The 21,810-nt window shown below is 41.7% G+C and overlaps 2 protein-coding genes across 5 annotated transcripts in view; both read right to left on the reverse strand.

Moving 5' to 3' along the window:
• MAP3K20 (mitogen-activated protein kinase kinase kinase 20) overlaps positions 1-21,810 on the reverse strand; it is a 763,073-nt gene that overhangs the window by 213,471 nt on the left and 527,792 nt on the right. The gene's annotated exons all lie outside the window — the stretch shown is intronic.
• The window catches only part of RAPGEF4 (Rap guanine nucleotide exchange factor 4), a 308,929-nt gene continuing 292,176 nt past the window's right edge, over positions 5,058-21,810 (reverse strand). For all 4 annotated transcript variants that reach the window (XM_050751325.1, XM_050751324.1, XM_050751326.1 and 1 more), the window contains 4 exons: positions 21,537-21,624; positions 21,055-21,119; positions 9,301-9,355; positions 5,058-6,314 (listed from right to left, as the gene is read on the reverse strand). In XM_050751325.1, coding sequence (XP_050607282.1) covers positions 6,187-6,314; positions 9,301-9,355; positions 21,055-21,119; positions 21,537-21,624 — 336 coding nt within the window. In that variant the 3' untranslated portion in view covers positions 5,058-6,186. The remainder of the gene's footprint in view (positions 6,315-9,300; positions 9,356-21,054; positions 21,120-21,536; positions 21,625-21,810) is intronic.

The raw sequence follows: 21,810 nt of genomic DNA on the forward strand, positions 1-21,810 counted from the left end.
TGTTCCCCAAGAGCTTCTGTGTCTCCTTACCTCAAGCCCTTCTCCCTGCTGAGGAGACTGAATCATCAATCTGTCCCTCTGTCCTAAAATATCAGGACTCCTGCCTGAAATAATCGATTCTCCTCCATTCCTGCCAGGTCCTTGATGTTATCACCAGGAGACTTTTGCCACCTGTCTCTGGCTAAGGAAATAGATGGAGACCTGATGCAGCTTTTCCAGTCCTCTTTTTGTCTCAGGTGCTGCAAAAACCTGTTCTGAAGAGGTTTACACCAACTTTTGCTCTCATGTTTCTCTTGTACTGGTCCTCCTATTACAGATTTCCACTCTTTCTGAGTGTTCTCTGGCTAGGAAGAGTCAGAACCCTCCCAGAGGAGGATGCAGGAAGGAGACTGGGATGGAATCAGGCAGCTCTCGCATGCCCTGGGTCTAGGCTCTCTTTCTTCCTCAAATCTGGAGGCAAATGTCAGAGCCCATAAGCCCATAGTGCCTTGTGCTTACTTCCCTTTCGAGCAGGGCTTTGGCCACAATCTTTTTAAGTTTGAATTGTCCCAGGAACAAAGATCCTGTCTTCCTGTAGCAACATCCTTGACCTTCCCTAGCTGCCTGACAAGCACATGCAAAGGAGCCCAAGCAAAGTGGCCACATTTCCCATTCCCACGCCCTTATTCTCGGGGGGTTGGAAACATTCCCTTCAGTCCTCCTATCCTGCAGTGTCAGACCACAGGCAGCAGGAGTGTGGTGCATCACCCCACAGGGCAGCAAGGACGGACAGAGGTTCTGGGGCTGTGATTGTCTTGTAAGCGGTCCTGGCTTGACAGACAGGACACTGGCAAATGAAGCCTCCCTGCCCCCTGCTACTTGCTTGGATACCCACATACTGAGCCCTGGGTCCCCTGGCCACTCCTTCTCTCAACTGCTGTACCGTACATTGGCAACTTTGGAGATGATGCAGGTAATTATGAGCTATGTCCAGTGTAGCCCATCAAATGGTACAGCCACTGTGGAAGACAGTATGGCAGTTCCTTAAAATACTAAACAGAATTGCTATATGATTCAGCAATCCTACTTCTTAGTATATACCCCAAATAATTGAAAAGTTGGGACTTGAACAGATGAATTGACAAACAAAACGTAGAATCGACATAAAATGGAATTCTATTCAGCCTTAAAGAGGAAGGAAATTCTGGTACACGCTACAATTTGGATGAACCTTGAAAACATTAAGCTGAGTGCAACAACCCAGACACAAAAGAACAAATATTGTATGATTTCACCTATGTGAAGTCCCAAAAATAGGCAAATTCATAGAGATAAAAGAATAGTGGTTATCAAGGGCTGGAGGGAAGGAAAAATGGGGAGCTAATGTTTGATGGGCACAGAATTTCAGTCTGGAATGTTGAAAAAGTTTTAGAGATGGATAGCAGCAATGGCTGTACAACAAGGTGAATGTACTAAATGCCACTGAATTATTTTCTCAAAAAGGCTTTAAGTGGTAAATTGTATGTTGTATATCTTTTATCACAATAAAAAATTAAAAAGTGGCCCAGTGTGGACTTAGGGGAAGGGATGATGTTGGTCTGTATGGGTGTCTAGGTCCACTACTGCTTTTGAATGCTTGCATTCTCCACAGCTCCCTCTGCTCTACCTTTAAGCCTTCATAATAAAGTAATTAAGGAATTAGGGATGGCCCTTACCAAGTGTCCTGGGCAGAGTGGTACACAGAAAGCAGTGGCCCTGCCGTTCAAGGGCTCACCATTGGAAATGCAACGCCCTGCCTCAAGCTCTTCAATGACTTCCCACTCAAAGGTCTGCATGGGCCTTACATGCTCTGAGCCCCTCTTAGCTCTCCAGCACATCTGGAAATGCTGTCTCCTTCGATCTCTGTTGGCCACAGTGAGCTTGCTGTCCCTTACTGCCAATGTTACTTCCTGCGTAGAACACATTCTCCTGCTCTCTCTGCTTAGCCAGCACTCACATCTTTCAGAGCTCAGCTCAACTGTCACTTTCACAGGGAACATTTCCTTGCCTCCGATCAGATTAAATCCCCTTATTACATGCCCTTGGAAGCATTCTTTTTTTTTTTTTTTGAGACAGAGTCTCGCTCTGTTGCCAGGCTGGAGTGCAGTGGCGTGATCTTGGCTCACTGCAACCTCTGCCTCCCAGGTCCAAGTGATTCTCCTTCCTCAGACTCCCAAGTAGCTGGGACTACAAGCGTGCACCACCATGCCCAATTAAGTTTTGTATTTCTGGTAGAGACGGGGTTTCACCATGTTGGCCAGAATGGTCTTGATCTCGTGACCTTGTGATCCACGCGCCTCGGCCTCCCAAAGTGCTTGGATTACAGGCATGACACACTGCACCCAGCCGGCAGCATTTTTATATTTATTTGTTCAAATCATTATTTGATTAACCTCTGTCTTCTCCACTGAAAGATAAGCCCCAGGAGAACAGGGACCTTCCCTAGTTGTCCTCACCATTGAGTTCTGTGTCCACAGAGGGCCTGGCACTCAGTAAGCAGCTCAATCATTATTTTCTATGAATGAAAATGAATGAGTGAATGAATAGAAAAGTGACTGACAATACCTAAATCAAAGGCTTTTTTCCAGTTTAGAAGTAAGGGATAAGGTAACTGTTCTTCTAATACCACAATTTTCAATGTAGGACAGATTAAGATTACTCTAAAGCAAGAGATGTAAGGCATTCTAGATTGACAGTAAAAGGAAAGCTATTCAAGGTAGGGGTTCATTTTGCCACACTGCATATTCCAGGCTGATTTTTTTTTGTTGTTATTTGGAGCACAATTGGAAACTAAAATGACACTCTGTTTAATTTTCTCATACTGATAGTCATTGATCTGCATTCATATCTTCAGAGGAAATGCCACTGTATTCAGGAGGAGTATATTTAACCTGCATGGCATTCAAAAATTGCCGGAAAAGCTTAGCTCCCGTACACTATGCCAATGACCTTGCTAAGTAGGTATGTTAAATACTCAAATGTATAATTTTCTACAGGCGCTTTTGGTAAAAACATTCTTCTTTTTCACATCTTCCAGCAAACCTCATTTTCCTTCTTGTGACCCTGTAGGCATCTCATTTTCTTTTGGCTTGTTTGCAACTTTTAAAGTATTAACTGCATCTCCTGCCTCAGGAAGGGTTGCTTGGCTACTACTCTACATTTTTAGAGTGTGAATTCTATTATTTTACCACTGCTACCTTCAATAATGCAGTTTAATGCATTTTCGAAGAAGCTAGAAATAATAAAAATTTCTTATCTTTATTAAGCACAATAAGTTATTCTCACATGGAAGAACAAGGGGAACATACATAGGGGAATATGTATCAATTTTGAATAATGTTGAAACTACATTAAAATAAGATCATAAGTTGGCAGTCACCATGGAATTGGGGAAAAGTGCTGCTGTATATGGGATGCTAGCTTTCAGTAAAGTAGGAATAAAGACGAGCAAAACAAGAGCAAGGATGCCCCAGGAACGGGCTCCCAGCTTCATTCATCATCTTTGTAAATTATCTAGAAAAGAAACTATAAATGATATATAAAGGAAAATATATAAAAGTGAAACCTTTGCAGCTGACATTGAGGTCTATCAGATAGTGAAATACTGAACGATAATGATTTCAAGAAAATTTATTGAGTGACCTTCTTTTATTGTCTAGTAAATCCCAGGCACTGCACTTGCCTCCAGTGGCAGGTGTGATACTGCATAAAACGCCACCTCTGGTTCTGGGGACCTTGAAATTGTATATGAATGAACACAGAGAGGCATTTGCCTGCTGTGGCATTTCTCAAAGTGGACTTTAATTGTGGGATGTTAAAAGGGATTTCAATAGGACTTCTCAGAGCCTTTAATGTGTTAGTGAATACTGGGAATCATTTCTATGAATGGGGTATGTTATGCAGTGGTCCCCAACTTTATTTGAAGATAGAATCTTGGTTTTGTTTTTGGCTTTGCATGTGTGTGTTTGTTTTTGGAGGGACACTATGTGAACTTGTAAGACTAGTATAGGCTGGAACACGCTTTGGAAAATGCTGACTTATTAAAAAAATAGAGGCATGTCTGGAATTTAAAGAATTTTGGATATCTCTTCATCAAATATTTGCTAAGTACTTAAATCACTGAGAAATGGCATGCGGCCCCACACCAGGAAGCTCTAAAATCCAGTGCCCCTTCAGAGCAGCAATGCTCCTAATTGCTGAAAAGTGAACACAACAGACAAATGTCTGTCAACTGACAAATGGATAAACAAAATGTGGTATATTTATGGAATGGAATATTACGTGACCATAAAAATAAATGAAGTACTGGTACAAGCTATAATATGGTCAACCTTGAAAACATTATGCTAAGTGAAAGAAAGGAACCAGACACAAAAGGCCTCGTACTGTATGATTCCACTCATATGAAACATCCAGAGTAAATCTAAAGACAAAGAAAGCAGATTCGTAGTTGCCAGAGGTTGGAGGGGGAGGAGAATGAGGAGTGACTGCTAATGAGTTCAGAGTTTCTTTTAGGGATGAGGAGAATGCTCTGAAGTTAGATACTGATGATGGTTATCTATACAACTTTGTAAATATACTAAAAATCACGGGATTCTATACTTTAAAAGAATGATTTTTTTTTTTTTTTTTTTTTTTTTTTTTTTTGAGACGGAGTCTCGCTCTGTCACCCAGGCTGGAGTGCAGTGGCCGGATCTCAGCTCACTGCAAGCTCCTCCTCTCGGGTTCACGCCATTCTCCTGCCTCAGCCTCCCGAGTAGCTGGGACTACAGGCACCCGCCACTTCGCCCGGCTAGTTTTCTGTATTTTTTAGTAGAGACGGGGTTTCACCGTATTAGCCAGGATGGTCTCGATCTCCTGACCTCATGATCTGCCCGTCTCGGCCTCCCAAAGTGCTGGGATTACAGGCTTGAGCCACCGCGCCCGGCCAAGAATGAATTTTATAGTGTGTGAATTTTGTGTCATTAAAAGATCCAATACCCCCACCATACCAAATGGTTATCCCTTTCATATTATAGGAATTGAGACAAACACAATCATTTCTTGTCAACAATTATATTTAGTGAAGATACTAGATGTTATTTACAGAAGATATACATACATACAATTCCTACACATTAAATGTAGTCTAATTGTGAAAACAGGAAAAAAAATGTACTTCAAAATTACATACTAAATAAAATAAATAAAAAGTAATTATTTGGCACAATATCTATTATGTAGCAAATAAATAACTCTATACCATTGATTGAATGAACTATTTACAATCTTTGAAAGTGCAAAACAATTGCTGAAAATTAAGATATTTGTAATAACATTTAAGTCCAGAAAATATTTTTTCATCAGGTACAATAAATTTGTAGCCAATAGTAAAGGTTTTTAATGCCCAGGAAAATATTTCAATTTTGAAAAATGTTTTGTGCATATTGTGCTCTTCTGAAATATTATTTTCTACTTTAACGCTGGCAAATTTAAGAACCTTGACATTTCTTAGTGGAATTCTTATGTATATAATCCTGATTTGTAAGTTTTGAAAAGTTACATTGTAAACATAAATATTATTCTATATATCATTCAGAAATTACAGACCAGTCCTCCCTAAATTACATAACCAGCCATAATGTTTCATAATAATGTGGTCAGGCTCTATTCCTTCAGAGGTAAGACGATGAAGATGGAAGAATACAATCTATAATTTGGACTTCTATAGATTCCTCAACACCTTCCCCAAACCCCATGCTCCAAATCAAGATGTTGAGTTAAAATTTTATCCAAATCTATCCCATTTGTAGCACATCTCATCCCATAAACACTCTTAGAAACAAATGTCAGGGGCTTGCTAGTTCTCTTGACAAGGGTATTTCTACCAAACTCTTCACGAGGGCCTTATTCAACACTTTAGCAGAGAAGATGGCACAAGTGGAAATGAAACAGGGTAACCACAAACTGGGGATTCCTAAGCTAGAGTGTGTAAGCTTTAGGCAAGTCAAATAATTCCTTCTCTTGCCAGGTAGCTGGTAAGCTGAATGCAGCCCTGAGGTGTCTCAGGATGTGTTTTTGCTTGTTTTGTGGAATTCTCTAGTGGCAATACAGTCAGTAGTAGCATAAATGGCATTTTTGAAAGATTGTGGACTGGAGACAAACTGTTGCTCTGGGCATTTGAAATGTCTATGGTCGACGAGGCTCTAATCTGTGTGACATCTGTGATAAAGTTCTCTGGTTGTCAATCACATTTAATTGCCGTACATAACTCCGGACATCCTGATGGTTCTTATTAGCTTGAGCTGCATCAGGATCTGTTGAAAGAGGAAAGGGCAGAATTGGCATTGTGTAATATATGTATATAAGATACAGTCTTACTTCTCCAATTATTTATTACATTTATCGTAGGTTCCTGGGTTCCCTCAAGACCTTTCAACACACCACAATCATTGAAGCGTTTCCGCTTGGTGGTTCCACCTCCTCCTTCCTACCCTCCAATTTTCTTTTCTTCCCTGAAATCACCTCTTTTGATCATTCTCCTTTGAATTGCACGTTGTAAAAAAAAATGGCACCAAATTAAAAGGGAAGCATCTGTCTGATAGCCCCTGGGTATAGATTAAAATTGTTTCCCTTTCCAGAGGTCTCTGTGTCTCACACTTTGTGTCTCTGCCTCCTTTGATCCAGATGAAGACTAACGTCAAAAGACACAGTTTTCATTAGCCTCTCACAAAAGTGCTTAACATCTGGGCCAAACTGAAGCAAACCAGTGAGACTACAGAGTCCTGACTCCCCTCTTTACTTGCACACAGTATACAGCATTCCTATACAGATTGTATGTTCTTAGAGGCTGTCCATATTCAGAAAAACAACCCAACTCACAGGCTGAAGTTATGACTTCTGCTAGACCTTTGATTCTTTGATGCTATTTGCTCTGAAAACTCAGCTACCATTCTATTCTGATGCACATCTCAAGCATGTGAGCAACTGAGGTTAACTGATTTCATGGAGATCAGGGCTGAATGATGAGCCAAAGCACTTAGCCCTCGCAGGGAACGTACATGAATGAGGAAAGCCAGACTGGAAGGTGGTGAACTGGAAACACAGGTCCCTCCGGAAGTGATGACCTGGCTTTTGCATGTTGCTGCCACGGGGGAATCTGTGTCTAGAGTTGCCAGATCTTCCTTTTTTTTTTTTGTTAAGAAATGGGAAACATGGATTTCTCTTTGTGAATTCTCCCAATTTTAAAATGTGACATTATTTCAAAATAAAAGGGGAAAAAAATGCTCTCTTTAGACTCAGCACCTCTGTGGGCCACCTCCATTTCATGCCTCACTGGGTAGGGCCTCTGGTCTAAGGGGATACCCGGAGTGGCAGAGCCAGACCCTGGCTCTTGACCAGGTTTCTTTCCACCACAGTACACTGCCTTCTGTAGTCTGGTCGCTCCTGCTAGATCCACACAGCACTCCCAGAGACAATTAGAATGCCATTTGCACAAGGGGTGAAGGGGAGTGCTGCAAGGTCTGAACACAGAAAAGCAGAAAGAAGACATACATGCCCCTGCCCCCTGTGAGAAGAAACTCATCAGTATAATTATCACATAGAAATAATACCACAGCGAACCGCAGAGCACATTGTGTTTAATTTCCTCCGCTTCTCACTGGCAGTGTACTCTACATGTACAATATACTGTAATTATATTGTACACATTCCCACAGTGTTTGTGAATCTATTCCTATAGCTTTATCTATAGATTGTTGACTTCAGAGCTGAGCAGCTGTTGTTTACCAGACGTTACTGATAACTTCAACAAATGCAATGGAGTTTTTCTTTTTAAATAAATGTTCCCCTTGGCTTCTCTAGGAGGAGACATAGGAGAATGCAAGATTTACTTGCAAAGAGGCTCATAGAACAAAGTACATTATTTTGTGGTTCTTGAACCTCACTGAAAACCTTCTTACGGCTAGAAACCCCCCCGGGCACACAACATTTGGCATATAATTTCAGGGCCCCCTTGATCCCTGCTACGGAAAGTCCATGGATCTGGGATCATAAACTCCGGTTGTAAATGGTGTCACTTATCTATTCTTGTTTTCACTTGTACAACTGCTTTATGATCATATCTTTAAACACAAAGTAAATTAATGATGAAAACATATGAGACACTTTATTTCTGGCTGAATCCACATAAGAATAGTTGATGATGTACAAGACTATTCACATTTTGGAAGTCAGAGAAGGCACAATCATTTGAATCAGCTGCTCCCCAAATCAAGATTATTTTTCTTAAATTTTTCCTCCCTATTCATTAAAAAATGAATATTTAGTAGTTCTGGTGCCCCATGTTAGCAAACCTGGCCGTGAGCCAGTCCTGCACTAGGAAGAGCAAACAACTCTGACTAATAAAACAAGAGCATCGTAGTCTCTCAGCACTGGGTTTATTGGGGGAGATGGTACTGGCGGCCTCAGATTCATGTCTGTGTCATAGTGTCATACTGAGTTAATGAGACAAATTTCCTCAAGTGACTCACACAATGAGCTTAGCAAAAACGTTTAGTGTTCACCTTCTCATTTCCACACCAGACTGAGGGAGCCAAAGCTCCATCCCCACCAGCAAAGTCCCAGCCCAGAAGAAACAGTAGCACTGGTCTAGTATGACCATCCAGTGCTATGATGCAACTTAACTCCCAACAGACTAAAATTGTTATTTATTATTAGTAATCTTTTTATATTAAAGTATTATACCAGTTCTTGTGATACACGTTCAGATTTTAAAAGAGCACCTCAAATTCATGTGGGAATACTAGAAATATAATATGAAATCCTGTTATAGGACCTTTTACGAATGTGCTATAAACATTAATGCATTCTTGCAATACCCTGAAAGACAATAAATATTATCTTTCCTAGTTTATAAATGACTGAACTGAGTCATCAACGGCTGATGTAAGTTTCTCAACACGGAGCAATGAGTCATAAAGAGAGTTGGTTTGAGGCAGGATTTGTTGGCAGTCGTGCTTGAGTTGTCTCCAGTCACACTGGATACAGCAAATGAATTCTCTTTAAATTCATTCACAAAATAATATTCCTATGGTTATTTTCTAGTTTCACAACACTGTAAATATGTTCTAGTTTAAAACAGCAAAAAACATCTTTACACTCAAGGCCCCTATCTCATGGAATTCATGGTCCAAAGTGTCTCTGACACAGGCAGATAGTTCCCAGGCTCCAAGGGTGTCTCAATGGCCTCATTAAGAAGACCTTAATCACCAACATCGACAGAGGTGGCAGCACTTAACTTACTGAAGGGTTGGCTCCTGTAGTATCTCACTGTTCTGGCCGTATTTGCAATCATGCGCTAAAAGGAATATAGAAAAAAGAAAGATAGAAATTCAAGTAAGCGTAGAGTACAATCCAAAAAGGAAAACAAACGATTATTGATTTCTGCAATACTTGATACCATGAGAAATGACATGTTCTGAGATGTTGACTATTTGAAGGCAACTAATTGATGTAGAACTTGTTTAATTATTTCAAAGGGGCATCCACTTACATACAAGGCATTTTCAGGTAAGGAATATTAATGGCGTAACTGTCATAATTGTTGGCATGTTCCCCATGATGTAAAAAGCATCTATTGGCCGGGCGTGATGGCTTACGCCTGTAATCCCAGCACTTTGGGAGGCCGAGGCGGGTGGATCACGAGGTCAGGAGATCGAGACCATCCTGGCTAACACGGTGAAACCCCGTCTCTACTAAAAATACAAAACCAAAATTAGCCAGGTGTGGTGGCGGGCGCCTGTAGTCCCAGCTACTCAGGAGGCTGAGGCAGGAGAATGGCGTGAACCCGGGACGTGAAGCTTGCAGTGAGCCGAGATCCAGCCACTGCACTCCAGCCTGGGCGAAACAGCGAGACTCCGTCTCAAAAAAAAAAAAAAAAAAAAGCATCTATCATGCCTGAGACTGTACATTAATGCTTTTTCACCATCCTTTCTTGAGGTTGCCACGAATTTGTAAGAGAATCTGTAACTATCCTAGATTTGGAGAAGGGTTAGTTTGTCAAGTTCCTCACAGTAAATAAGACTCACTAATGAGGTATGAGATTATATTGACTGAACAGCAAGTCAAAATATTCTACCTTTACACTTTTGCTACACATTCTGTATTACCGACCTCTCTAATCTTCCAGCCAAAGTTTGTATTTTAATGTTAATCCCAATGATTTGATTCCCTTCTTTCTTCCTTTCTGATTATAACACTAACATACAAGCATCTTAGAAATTCAGAAAATACAGAAAATGTTAAGAGCAAAGTAAAAATCACTTAGAATATTACTTCAGAGTAATCTTGTTAATATTTCAGTATATAGCCTTCTTATATTTAAAAATATAAAAAAATATTTTTCCAAAAATTTGAATTCCTATAGTACATATATATTTCATTTTGATTTGAAATTTTTCACATTGCATTGTGACTATTTTCCATGCCATTTGCATTTTAAAACATTTTTTTAAAAGCATGTATTCAACCAAATGGACAGATTGTCATTTATTTGACCTTTTAAAATGTTGTCACTAAGTGATCATCTTAATTTCTTTGTAAAGTTTTGGTTGCAATAAAGACTTAAATGGGAATCTTTTGTGCTGGGCTCAATTAAAAACAAAAGAAAAGAGAAAAGAAAATGGATAGAAACAGAGACTCCCGTCCCCTGGGGAAAAACACTGATGAGGCCGAAGCTCCATTTCTTAGCCAGACTCTCATGGTATTTGAACAGTAGCTGGCACTCCTGTCACTATGTATGTTTCAGGACACCTTCCTGCTCAAGCTCTAAAGGGGGTCCCGTAGAGATAACAGATTAATTCCAACACTAGCAGAAAACGGATAAGGCTCCATCCAGGGAAAGAGACTCCCCGATCTCTGAGCAGCTAGGTAATTCCAGTCGTCCCTTTCTTCTCTCGCGGACCCTTGGCTTGCCAAAGTATAAGAAAATGACTTTGAGAAAGCTTACGTAGCGTTAAAAAAAATCATAGATGACTCAAGGCCTTACAAATATATTATCTGTGAGCATCATAATACCTCACTGAATACTACTGCTTTGAGGACTCCAGCAAGCCTGAAGTGACATGTGCCCGCATCGGATAATTTCGCTCACAAAGAGGCAACTGGAAAAGTTAGAACTTCACTTCTCAAAGATCCTAAAAACTGACACGTCCATCTGTTGATCAGCATGAGAAACATATCACAAATCCCTCCCAGAAAATGTAACGTACAATGTATAATTAGCCCTTGATATATGGAGCCTTGAAATAAATGGTAACTATGATAACTTCCCTGCTAATTTACTTTTAAGTTGTTTTTTCACTTCTCTAAAGGCTTTGCATCCGAAGGGCACAAGTATATTCCATGTAGAATTATTGTAATTCTTCAGATATTGAATGGAGTGTAATTACCGAAAACCCTGGGAAATGCAGCCAGTATGCCCCTCTGAAGAATAATAAAACAATTAGCAGGGGTCAGAAACCTCTTCCTATACCATTTTGTAGGGAGTAATTGTTCTGCTTTTTAGTTTTGAAAGCTAAAACATTTCATTCTGACTTTGGTTTTATGCTACTCTTTACAGCTATACTCTGAGGCTTCATAATTTTTAGCTCATTATGTAGTTAAAATGTGAGAACAATTGTTTAAATCAGTAATTTCCAGCCCTGAAGTTCATTCTACCTTTCTAAATCTTTGATTAATTTTAACAATGGTTTTAATTTTGACGTATCCTTTTTAATTGTTCTCAGATAACTTCAGTTTAACTTTGAAATCCAAATCTGGCTTTAATTGTTCTCAGATAACTTCAGTTTAACTTTGAAATCCAAATCTGGCTTTACAACGAGGTCCATTCTTTTCCTTTGTGAGGTTGAGATAATAATGTTTAACGGTGTGAACCCACAGTTATGACGTGTGAATCCAACTAGCATTGCTGGTCAATGCATAGTTACAAATGCTTTCACAAGGCCAAAGAAGGGTTAACTTAATATTTTAACTTCACCTTCTTTTGCACCCATTAACACATGTAATATTAAGCAGTTACTGACAACTACATCCAACTACAAGGCATTCTCCTGGGTTGCTGAAAGAGACTTCAGGAGTCACCTCCTCGAACCATCTCCAGAGCGCACAGTGCTTTTTCCACAGCCTGCCTATAAACAGTGGCTCTCCCGCTGTTTGAATGCATCCCAGCAATGAGTAACGCATTACCTCCAAAACTAGCCTCCTTCATTGTTAGACATCTCTGATTATTAAAACTTGTCACTGTGAGTTAAGGTCTTTCTCCCCTTACTTTTCACTCATTTATCCTTGGAGCTCATAATGCATTTGTGTAAGACTCCCACCGGCACCATGACAGTTTACTAATGCCATGGCAATGACCTAACAACAAACACGTTTAATTTCTTTTTAATGGGACAAGTCTTCAAATACTTGAATATAACTGTTATGGATATCCTTGCACCCCCAGATCTTTTCTTGTTCAGCCTAAATATTCTCAATTTCTTCAACAATTCTTCATAAGATAGTTTTGGTTCTCTTCTGAACAGTCTCTGGTACGGTGCCCTAGACTAAACAAATTGTAAAGTGCAGAGAAATTATGATCTTCCTTCTTTCCTTGATCTAGATGGTGCTATACTGGGCCTACAGTAAAAAAAAAAAAAAGTCATGCCACTGACATCTGTTGAAGTAATCGTGATTTAAACCTCAGCCTCCTTCACGGAGCTGCTGTGTGGATGCAGCTTTCTGCTCTGTGATGTACAGTTGATTTCCTGGACCAGAGTGGAGGATTTTAAAAACTAAAACCATCTAGTTAGAGTCTATCTTTCCACACACAACAGCCCATGTTATTTTTGATGGCAGACAGCTGTTTATTCCCTGGTGCTCGCCGTCCAGCCTGGCAGAAACGAAGGTTAAAGAGATACAGGCTGCATTATCCAACTGCTGCAGCGGGGGCGAAACAAAACATCACACCCTGTGCTTCGCCGTCCGCCAGAGCAGGTTGGCCTGCCTGGAGCTGGCCAGGCAACTTTCTATAATGCCAGGCCGGGGGGTGGGGGGCGGGAATGTCTGATTACTCCAAAGCACAGATTCTCATCTTTTTTTCCCTGGTAGCCAGCCTGAGGTTTACAACACATTCCCATGAGCAAATAGCTAATGAAGACAGCAATTGGTAATTCGGGAGTGAATGTGGCGCGAACATGCCCCACATTAGAGCACCTCCTTTAGAAGGCGCTCCAGATCCGTGCAGGTGGACAAATTGAACCCGCTGTCGCCACACTGAAACTGATGTTTCTTGGGACTAATCCTAAGTACAGGTCTTCGGAGCTTATGTGCAAAAATGAATGTGTTCCTACAGTTCATGGCCTACAGGGCTTAGAGACGGGTCCAGCTGAAAGCTGATGAATTCCCCTCAGGACATGCACTTGAGGAGGGAAATGCAGAAAGGAGAAATGAGGTGGCAAGTGAAGAACTCCGTGACTATGTCACGCGGCTATTTTTCTTTAGAGCTGAGAAGAGAGGGGCACAGAAGCAGATGTCCTTCCTGGGGCCTGTGTTGCAGAGTGAAGGTAGAACATCAGCAGGATTTGTTTTCCCAGCCTTGGTCACCACCTTGCTGATGTAGCAAAGAAACCAGCCCAAACCAGCTAGGACTAGGAATTATAATGTATTTGCATAAGACAACACCCTCCCCGCCCCCCCCCCGCCACCCTTCCCCCTACCCCACCCCTGGTGCTGTGACAGTTTACAAATGCCACCGCAATGACTGGGAAGCTACCTTAGATGGTTCCAGGAACTTCTGGCCCCTTTTCCAGAAAGTTTGTGAAAAACCTGCTCCTTAGTTAGCATATAAGTAGAGTAGGTATAAATAGAGCCGGCCAGCACTCTGTGAGTGCTATTCTGTGCCACCCTGCCTATGAGACAGCACTGCTCGGTCTATGGAGCAGCTGTTTTACTGTACACTGTTCCTCTCATGAACTTGCTTCTTTCATTGTCAGCTCGCTCTTAAATTCCTTCCTTAGGAAAGCCAAGCACTCTCCCCAGCTGAACCCCAATGTAGGGGTCAGCCTGCATCAGAGTGACCAGCACAAAGACACCATCCAAAGGAAGGGGTGACCACTGTGTGCGCTTCGGCCTGGCACAAGCCAGAGGCTCTGAGGCCAGCGTCCCAAACACAAATTTCTCTCAAGCTCGGATGTAGGGAATTTCCCTTGAGTCTGCTAAGGTGTCAGAGGTACCTTGTTCTCAGACTGGGCCTTTGCGGCCTGGCTCTCGGCAGGCGTCACCCTTCTGTGGCATCCTCCGCTGAGAAGCAGGCCAGCTAAGTTCCACTATCACTCCTATAAAGACATGACATAGCCTACCAGGACCTTGTGGCTGCCTCTACCTTCCTGGCCAGCTCTGCACTGACTCTTGTGCCGTAGTCCAAGTTCCCCCTTTGCTCTCCCATTGTGGAAGAGGAGAAGGCTTTATTCTTCAAGTTCGGACCAGCAGGCCCTCCAGGCCATGCCACCTCACTGGTGCCACTCTAGGACCTCCCGCTCCCAGAGAGCAGCCACAATAGCCTCCTTCTTGGCCTATTATTCTGCCTCTGCTCAGATCGCTCAAGAAGCGGCTCCTCACCGAAAGGCCTCTTCTAAATGCCTGCCCTCAACAGTTTTAATCTTTCCTTCTGTAGCCCCTTAAGATCTTTACCATCCTTGCTCTTAATGTTTGCCAGATTGCTTTTTCTTACATTTCTGCCTCTACCGATTTGATTCTATCTCCAGACCTATGTCTATCAAATATAGGATCTCTTTGCTTAGCATGTATAAAACCACATTTACACCACTTGATTATTTCACTCAGACCTCCACATATTTGGGACAAGAATCTTTTTCACAAGATTCAGAAATACACAGTGTCTCACCTAACAGAGATTGTGCCTGTGATAGCAACCAAATGGAAGGGCACAGTGAGGACCAGAGATAAAAGGGAACTGAAGCTGAACCAGCCTGTCTGCATCATTGAGGAGGAGCTCTGAGTCCTGTCTCCCTACAGATCTTTAATATCCAAGAGGTGTGTGACATGCAGATACACATGTGTAACACATGCATGATGCTCACGGTATGTGGTCCATATGATGACCATGGAAGAAGGCAGTTCAGGTGCCTGTCCAGGCACATGTAGAGCATGTGTACCTCTATATACTCAGGGAGGGACACTGGAGGACAGACACAGCACCACAGGGAGGACGGGGGACAGAAAAATGTCTGGTTAGGAACAAAGGCTAAGGCAAAGTCATATTTTACAATGTCTCAGTTATGCAAAACGCTTTGGGACATTTTAGTTAATCCAATTTTCTTTTTCTTTTTCTTTTTGAGATGGAGTCTCACTCTATTGCCCAGGTTGGAGTACAGTGGCACGATCTCGGCTCACTGCAACCTCTGTTGCCTGAGTTCAAGCAATTCTCCTGCCTCAGCCTCCTGAATAGCTGGGATTACAGGCGCCCGCCACCACGCCCACCTAATTTTTGTATTTTTAGTAGAGATGGGGTTTTACCATCTTGGCCAGGCTGGTCTTGAACTCCTGACCTCAAGATCCACCCGCCTCAGCCTCCCAAAGTGCTGGGATTACAGGCGTGAGCCACTGCGCCCGGCCGGTTAATCCAATTTTCTAATAAAATAGAAAACACTTTTGGATTTATTACATAAAATCTTTGAAAAATGCTTTCGTGCACTAAGCCCAACACTGAAACATTAACATTTTATTCTTTTATTCAACAAGTACTTCTTGCATACTTATGATGTGCCAGACATTTTTATGGGTGCTGGGGAAATAATGTGCCAGATATTTTTATGGTGCTGGAGAAATATCAGTGGACAAAACAGATACCTGGACCAGGGCACTTGCATTCTGGTGGGGAAGACACTGAAGAGGCAGGAAGATATCTCAGGCTGTGAAACCCCTATTAAGGCAAGGCTGTGTTGGAGAGTGCTGGGTGTGGCGGAACGGTGTTCAAGGACAGACACAGCAGCACAGGGAGGAGGGGAGATCAGGGAAGATGTGTGATCTTCTTCCCTTCCTACAAGGGTGGTCAGGGAAGACTATTTGGAGGAGGGGACCTGTGAGCTGAGGCCTGACTGATGAGAAGCCAGACAGCAGACGACTGGGGGAAGACAATTTCAGACAAAGGTACCAGCCAGTGCAAAAACCCTGAGGCCGAAAGGAGAAGGCGGCAGGCCGGTCTCACTAACGTGGACTGGACACGGAAAAGACAAAGTGCGAGACGAGGCTGGACAGGTGCTTAGGGCTAGTCTAGATCTTCTGATATTAAGTCACTGCATATAATGTGGTTTTATTTTCCATTGATAAAACTGCATGAAGTTTTCTTTCCTGCATTTTGCTTTCTGACAGCTCTTTTATTACTATTGTGACCTAGTTTTTATATCTTTTGTGGATTTTTAATATTTCATGTGTTTATGTTTTCTCTTCCCAACCGCAGGTAATCTCCTAAAGGCCCAGGGTTAGTTTCTAGATGTTTATATTTCTTAGTAAATTCTTTTGCCTGGACACTACACACATGTTACGTTGCTTTGAAGCATACCCTTTGGAAATCTGCATTTAACCTGGCCTGTGAAATCTATACAAAGATGTAAACTCTCAAAGTACTCCCATAGATTTATTTTGTGTTGGAGAGGTCTGGGAATAGGGTGGATTTGAACACATAGGTTTTTACTTAGAGATTCTTTTTTCCCATAGATTGAGGTAACAAGTGAAATGCTCTCTCCATGAATCTTATAATAATATTATTGGGGATAGAAAACATATTGTTGCTAATTATGTAATGACATGCTTAGTGATACAAAAATAAAAGGATTCAAAACATTTCTCTTCCTTAATGAATTAGCTTCTGTAATGTTTACAGAAGTATAGAAGTTTGCCCCATGCTTCTCATTCCAAATAAAATGACTACCTTAAAAATCATATATATAAATAAATATACCTAAATATGGGTATGTCTGAAATAGAACCAATCTCCTATCAGCATGCTTTATGCAGCCTGGGATAGTGGCAGGCGGCCAGCATATTATCCTCTAATCCATTGCTAGTCTATCTCCTAAATGTTATAAATATTCATGTATGCCATAGAAAGCTAGGAAGGGCTTTATTCAAACATTTTTTTGAATATTCCTTTATGTTCCCCCCAAATAAAAGAATGTCTGTTTGATTTTTTTGGCATAAGGATCAGGGTGTGAATTCTCTTTTGTTCATACCCATAAATCCTGAAAACCAATAAGCAACAAATTCTCTAATCCTTATTTCATACCTCAAGGGGGAAGATGTAGGAGATTGGTTCTATTTCAGAGAAATGTTTTGAATGAAGATGTACAAAATAAAAACACTTAGAGTTGGCACGGTGGTTTGCTGTGACTGTACAATGCTGCCACCAAGAAAAGGTATCTGTGTTCCTAGCTACCCTGGTGACCTCTGCCCCTGGCAGGGGCTCCCTCTGGGGACCCAGCCCACCAGCCCCACAGAGGCTGCCAGCTCTGCTCAGCACCTGGGCCTTGATGATGGATGACTGGGAAGTGGCACTGACATCAACCTGAAAAGGAAGATGTAGCCTTTCCCAAGACCCACAGTAATAACAGTAGCCACTGATGGTAGTGGTGGTGATATGGGGGTAGGGTGTGTTAGTTTATGGGGAGAAAATTTTGGAAACCTGGCAACATGCACCTTGCTTAGAAAACATAATCAAATCATTCTGAAATTTCATTTCATTTTCTAGTAACATCTAATTTATGGAAGGACAATTCCTTTTTTTTTTTTTTTTTTTGAGATGGAGTCTCACTCTTCTCATTCAGGCTGGAGTGCAGTGGTGGGATCTCGGCTCACTGCAACCTCTGCCTCCCAGGTTCAAGTGACTCTTCTACCTCAGCCTCCCAAGTAGCTGTGATTACAGGTGCCCATCAACACACCTGGCTAATTTTTGTATTTTTAGAGAGATGGGGTTTCACCATGTTGGCCAGGCTGGTCTTGAACTCCTGACCTCAGGCGATCTGCCCACCTCAGCCTCCCAAAGTGCTGGGATTACAGGCATAAGCCACCACACCCAGTTGGAAGGCCAATTCTAAAACCAAACTTTCTTATGGTAGAATTTCTCAAATGAGGTAAAATGTATCATGTTGCTAGAACAGAGAACTAACAGTACTCTTTTGATATCCTTTCTTCCCTTCTCTTTCATATGAATAAAACCCCTTAACTTTCAGTGGGATACATGAATACTTCCAATAAGGGCTTCATGGTTTAGCCTTCCTTTCATGGGACTAGGTTTCTGGGAAATAAAATATGAGTCAAGTGGTGAGTGTAACTTCTTCCCTATCTTTAAAAGGGATGAAACATGCCTTCACCTTCTCCTTTCCCTTTCCCTGTGGTTGGAATGTGGAGGTTCAGGTCGCCATCTTGAACCAAGTGGATGTAAAACTGGCGAGAGAGAAGCCTGGAACCTCGATTGCATCCTGTAGCAGGGCTACCATACCCGCTTGAACTTTTAAGTGAGAAAGAAATAAGTGATCTTGCTTATGCCATCATTAATTTAGGTTTCCATTAATACAGGTGAACTGCTTGCTACCTTAGCTATTCATTGCTTTTCAGCAAAAGTGGACTCTGAGAGAGTAAGATGGGAAAGATCTCTTTCCTTAGTGCTAGGCATGGAGGAATCCACTGCTCTGGGTATGAAGTGCAGAAATAGGGAGAGGAATGGCACTCTTCTAGTATCTACTGAATGTGACCTTGACTTTTCCTTACAGGTTATGGATGGGACACCAAGATCTCAAAACCTAGATGAAACAACTTTCATTTACCCTGACAGATGGCTGGCTTTGCATACCTTGCTGTTCTTATTTGTTCAGTTTAGTTAACTTTAGCCATCAAAACTTCTTTAAAATTTTTTTTAAAAAATTTTATTTTACATTCCGGGATACATGTGCAGAATGTGCAGGTTTGTTATGCAGGTATACATGTGTCATTGTGGTTTGCTGCCGCCATCAACCAGTCTAGGTTTTAAGCCCTGCATGCACTAGGTATTTGCCCTAATGCTCTCCCTCCTCTTGCTCCCCAACCCCCAACAGGCCCTGGTGTATGTTGTTCCCCTCCCTGTATCCATGTTTTCTCATTGTTCAACTCCCACTTATGAGTGAGAACATGCGGTGTTTGGTTTTCTGTTCCTCTGTTAGTTTGCTGAGAATGATGGCCATCAAAACTTCTAAAGCTCAGTCAACTCTTTAGGAAACTCGGACTTCTCCATCTCTGTGCACGTGGATATTTTATAGTTAAATAGTTGGCTTAGCCATTCCTCAGTTTGCATTTCTGCATAAGTAATCCAGAAGTTTCTTTACCCATTTGCCAAGTCTTCCATTTCTGGAAAACAGACTTTCTTTCTGGTAAGTCAGAGGAATTGTTTAATTATCCATACTAATAAGTAAGCAAAGAATGGTATTTACTTTGATCAAACAATTATTACATTGACACAGGAATAAGATGTTCATACCCTGCCTTTGGTGTGAGGGGTGGGAAGGAAGACTGCTGAGGAAATATTTGCTGTCTAGTGTAAAGCGTCTTTGAGGAGTGTGCACTCATGTGTTATTTCATAAGAAGCTTAAGACACAGTGCCCAGCAATAGCTGCATTTGGCCAGACTGAGCTTTGCAATAAGTGCATTCCCCAGGCTGAATGCTGCAGATCCTTGCAGGATGACTGCAGGGTGTTTCAGATTCTCCTGGAGTCACACGTGCCAGCTTGATTTCAAGAAACAACTAGAATAACAGTTATCTGATAAGAAGTCTATAGCACTTTATGGCTTACATAATCCAGAGCTAGATGGGCCAGGCATGATCCCCATTTTCTGTTGGGGACACTGACTCACAGAGAAGTTAAGGGACAGCTATAAAGTGATGGAACTGTGTACTGAACCTCATGTCTCCCAGACTCCAGGTCCTTGGTTTTCCCACAGCGCCACATTCGCACTGCAGTTCATGACCGGGCAAATGCTCACCCAGAGAGCGATAAAGTACTCCAACACTCCAGCCACCAGGTTGCAGCCAAAGGATTCAGAAGACAATGATCATTCCATTAGCATGCACTATGCAGTTAAAGAAAGGTTTTGGCATGATCTGCTTTATTGCTTCACAGAAGATAAGAAAATAAACTGCAAAGTAACTTAAGCCAGGTAACCCTGCTTTCCCTCGCTCCCCCCGACCCCGTTAGGAATAAGGACTAGGAGGAGGGTGCCTAGAAAATACTGAATATGTGCCAGTTCCACATCTGTTGTAAAAAAAATTTTCTAGGCCAGGCGCAGTGGCTGATGCCTGTAATCCTAGCACTTAGGGAGGCTGAGGCAGGAAGAGCGCTTGAGCCCAGGAGTTTGAGGCTATAGTGAGCTATGATCACAACACTGCACTTTAGCCAGGGTGACAATGAGAGACCCTGTCTCCAACAATAAATAAATATATAAAAGTATTAAAAATAAGATTAAAAAAATTTTTTTTATTATAAAGATTATCATGTTCCTTCTCTGAACTTGAGCGAACTTTATTGGGATAAGCAATACACGTTGAGATTAATCCTCCACAATAAAGGCGTAGAGTTGCCTTTTACCTACAGACACTAAAGTCAGGCTTGGCAGATAAACCTTTCAAAGGCATCCTGGGGCAGTCTAGCTCCGCAAACCTTATAGCAAAACAACAACATGGAAGTCACTCAGGAACATTTGTGCATTTCAGCAACAGGCTGCCAAGGAAGAAACACACGGCATAAAAGCCAGCTGCTGCTGTGAACTACAACGCAAATACTATTCAGTTTCACAAAAGAGAACTGACAGAATAGAACAGGTAGCCAATTTGAACCAAATATTTCAAAACTCCTTTATGTGTAACTACCTTTTTAACAGGGCAGCATATATGGAAATTATTTCCTTTATTAGAACAAATGCAAATTTTATTTTAAAAACACATTGTGGTTAAGGTTATAATACCGCACATACCATTTTTTCAAAGTTTACTAGATTGTCAATGAACGTCTTGTTCCCCTCATGAGTAAATGTCATATCTGTAAAGAAATAAAAGCCACATTCTAATCACTAATGGAAATATGTCATACTAAGAAAGCACAATAGCACCATTAGATTATGCTGGCAGATTTGCATAACACTACAGCTGAAAAAAGCTGACAATAGTTCCTTTAATGCTAGGTGTTTAACTTTCTAAATCACTTCACCTGAGATTAGTAAAATTTTTAAACTAATCTTCTGTTTCACTAACAAGTTTTCCAAATCGTGGATCCCTGCTCCTCCAGTCATCTTTCCAACCCTTTCCGAAAAGTCAGGGCTAAGAGGAGATGACAAAGACGGCAGAAGGCTGGGATCGATCATTTTTCCCTAAGTAATCAATCTTATCAAGGTATTGTTCATTTCCCTCCCCCAAATACTCATCACCTGCTATGGCCTGCGCATCTTATTAGGATTACCTTTAATGAGCAAAGGCATGAAGGGGATGAGAGGAGGTTCCAGCTTAGCTACCGTCAGCCTGTAGGCCCTGTGGTTCCTTGAAGGGTCCTTAGGAGAGAAAAAGAGATGATGATAATGACTGGTGACACATACGCCACCCTTCGTTACCTCCTATTACACCTGCCTTGTCACCCCACAGTCAAGTACAGCTGACCTTTGAATAACACAGGTTTGAACTGTGTGGGTCATTTATTCATGGCTTTTCTTCTGCCTCTGCCATCCCTGACACTGTAA

The sequence above is a fragment of the Macaca thibetana genome, chromosome 12, assembly GCF_024542745.1.
Source record: "Macaca thibetana thibetana isolate TM-01 chromosome 12, ASM2454274v1, whole genome shotgun sequence".
Classification (NCBI taxonomy): domain Eukaryota; kingdom Metazoa; phylum Chordata; class Mammalia; order Primates; family Cercopithecidae; genus Macaca; species Macaca thibetana.